Source organism: Apaloderma vittatum, unplaced genomic scaffold, assembly GCF_000703405.1.
Source record: "Apaloderma vittatum isolate BGI_N311 unplaced genomic scaffold, ASM70340v1 scaffold1182, whole genome shotgun sequence".
Taxonomy (NCBI): domain Eukaryota; kingdom Metazoa; phylum Chordata; class Aves; order Trogoniformes; family Trogonidae; genus Apaloderma; species Apaloderma vittatum.
In genome coordinates this window covers 21,344-24,353 of record NW_009705023.1, presented here as the reverse complement: position 1 = coordinate 24,353, position 3,010 = coordinate 21,344, and the positions used below count along the sequence as shown (strand labels likewise).

Sequence of the window (3,010 nt, the reverse complement as noted above, 5' to 3'; positions counted from 1 at the left end):
TCGGGGGGAGAATCTACCCCCGAGGTTCGGCGATGCGATGCCCTAACCGGGGGCAATTGTCCTTCTTCAGCTGAACCGGAGGGATTTGCAGCTGTAGGGAGGCAGCGGGGCTGGGCTTCGTCTTCATTCCCTGGCGAACCGCTCCCTTTGTGTGTCTGGGATAGTGTACCGAGAGATGGGTGCTAGTTTTTTGTGGGTATATACACATGTGTGTGTCTGTATATATATATATATATCTTTAAGTTGCCAAGTAAAACTATAGCCCTTTTGTCGTTTAATTTAAATCCTGACAAATGTATTTCGGTATCATGGGGTGCCAGGTTCCCGTCTGACAATCACAGTCTTCCAAAAGATGCTTTTATTCTTCCTAAATTTAAGTTTTTCTATTTTAAATGTTACTTCTGTTTATATTAAGAGTTACTCACTTTTACCGTGTGTCTGCTTTTCCTGTAGTTTCACTAGTTTCCCATTTCTCACTCCATCTCTGGATGAGGAATCTGTGACTATCAGTTTGGAAACAGAATAAACCTTCTGCTCTTCTAATACATGACAAAATATTAGGCTTAACGCTTTAAATAATGATTGAGTTAATTTTATTCCTAACTGGTTGGTCATTTAAAATGAAATTGCGATGAGTGATGCCCTTGTAAAAAGGGTTAATCTACATTAGAGTTAGAAGTTAGTGGTTGAATGTGGAAGGCCTGTGCAGTTTGCATCTGTTATTCCTCTCAGAAAATGAGTATTTGAAGTGGAAATGTAATGAGCATCAGGCAGCATTATTAATCTTTGCAGATGTAGTGCCATCATTAGCATCCCTCTTACCTCTGGGGCACACGGTTATCTTCAATTTCCAGACACGGGTTTCACCTTCTCTCAGATTCAGGCTCTGCAGTGTAGCTGTGGAGCCGCGCTGTGCTGTTTGTTAGATGCCAGCTTGCCTTAAATCTCTGGGAAATGCCTGTGGGAGACCTCCTGGCTCTGAGCAGAGACTGAGAGTGAGCACCGTGTTCCTGGAGATATTTTTTCGCTTTGGTAGAACAATGTTAAGGATCCAGGGAGGCAAACAGTTTGCTGACTTTACTGTGTGTGTGTTGCATTTGCCTAAAGAATCATTCCGCAGCTGTGGTGAAATTACTTTTAACGACGATTCGATTTTCTTCTGCTTTAGCCTCTGCAATCCAGACGTTGTTAATCTAGGCTGTGAATTTTTTTGGCTGAATAAGAGCTTGAAGCCGTGTTAGTGCATGGATGTGGTCAGTTCTGTTGTCCTAGAGCCCAACTGAAGAGAGGGAGGAATGTTCGCTTGCTTCAGAATATCACTTTTGTTTTTTCTTCTTCCTCTTTTTTCTTTTGGATCAGGTGTTGAAGCGTAAGGTGAAGGTTTCTCTTCACGGTGCATGGACGGAAAGCCAATGCGCAGGTAAGATAGGAAAAAAAATGGTCCTTCTCTTACCCAAATATATTAAATCAGGTGAGTTGGTTTCATAAGTGCCTAGACCATAAAATGTTGGTAGATGGTGGGGTTTTTTTTGGTGGTTTTGTTGTTTGTGTGGGTTTTTTGATGCTTGGCTAGGAGAATTAAAATGTAAAGCATTCATCTTGAGTCTTTACTTAAATGTATTTAGTTTAAAACATTGACAATAGCAGATGTCTTGAAATGAATATGCTGTTAGGAAGATAAGCTATAATTCTCTAACCCCCTCCCTGTTTCCCCCATTTACTCTTGTATTTGAAATCTGGCATTTAGTAACGTAGATATTCAGATTGTGTTAAATAAACTGCCTGGGAATAAACTGAAAGTTGATTTCTGAAGGGCATTATTTTTCTCTTAACTGAAGGAGTTGAGTCCGTTTGATAGGGTGAGGTCTTGGGCGAGAAGGAGATTTCCTTTTCTAATTACAGATGCCAGCTGCCTCCGTTCTAATGAGCTGATGATGCAGCTGAAGTTTAATTCAGGGAAGTTCTTGCTGTGGTTACGTCAGAAACATTATCTGGTTTACAGAGGAAAAATTGTCACAGTAAATCAGCCCGATGACGAGTTGGCAAACCGGGTTGGCTGCTAGTTCTAGCTGCTTTTCACATTCTGATGGCACCTGTGGCAAAACTTAACAGCAGATATATGTCTGTGAGTGATACAGGCTGTGTGGAAGCAGAGTTTCCTGAAGTTCTACTCCTCTAAATGAACTCATGCAAATTCCTTAGTCTGTCTGCACTCTGTAGGATGTTGAAATTTTAAGTTTGTTATGGATAGTTCTGTAAACAGTCGTATAAGAGAAGGCAAAGAGTTTTAGTCAGATGAATACGTAGAGCGTTTCTAGCTAGAGCCGTTGCAGAAACAGTTCGCCTGGGTTCTGTGTTAGGAGGTAAGAAATAAATGGTCATTTAAACCCTTGACACTGTGTTGTACAATTAAATGAACCTCTCAAGTGCAACGAAAAGAGACTCTGCCGCTGCTCCAGTTAAGCTAATGGGTAAACCTTGGGACGTGATATGGGTATCGCTGTGGCTATGTATTGTTCGGTATTTTTGCCAGGATAACAAATGTGATTTAGCCAATGAGGAGTTGTATGTGATTTTTACCCTGAGTTCCTTTTTCTCTGAGATTGATTAAGTAGCAAAGGAGTTCTTTTCCATCTTAGTCTTCTACAACAGAGACTGTTTAAATCTTAACCAACGCAAAACCAAATTTTCACATTCCTATGTTATACTCCATTTATCAAAATGTTTTTGCAAAATGACGTAAACTTGCTGACTAGCTTGGCTTGTGTTCTTGTTTTCTCTCTATTTCTTGTGTTCCTGATGGAAAAATTGAGGTTCTAAGTTTATTTTTACATCTGCTGTTTTCTGCGTGGTGCACTGAGGCAGAGAACTAGAGTGCTAAACTCCATATGTCCTTTGTGGGTTTGTGGCCTTGGACTTGCTATCATGGAAGTTCTCTCTGCCACTGGGGCTGGGTAGTTTTTGTGGCGGGCAACAGCACGGGGCTGAAAAAGTAGGGGTTTTCTATTCT

The 3,010-nt window shown here is 41.0% G+C and overlaps 1 protein-coding gene across 1 annotated transcript in view; it reads left to right on the top strand.

Moving 5' to 3' along the window:
• The first annotated feature begins 1,358 nt into the window (after positions 1-1,358).
• The window catches only part of KLHL20 (kelch-like family member 20), a 22,827-nt gene continuing 21,175 nt past the window's right edge, over positions 1,359-3,010 (top strand). The window contains exon 1 of the mRNA XM_009865225.1: positions 1,359-1,420. Coding sequence (XP_009863527.1) covers positions 1,398-1,420 — 23 coding nt within the window. The 5' untranslated portion in view covers positions 1,359-1,397. The remainder of the gene's footprint in view (positions 1,421-3,010) is intronic.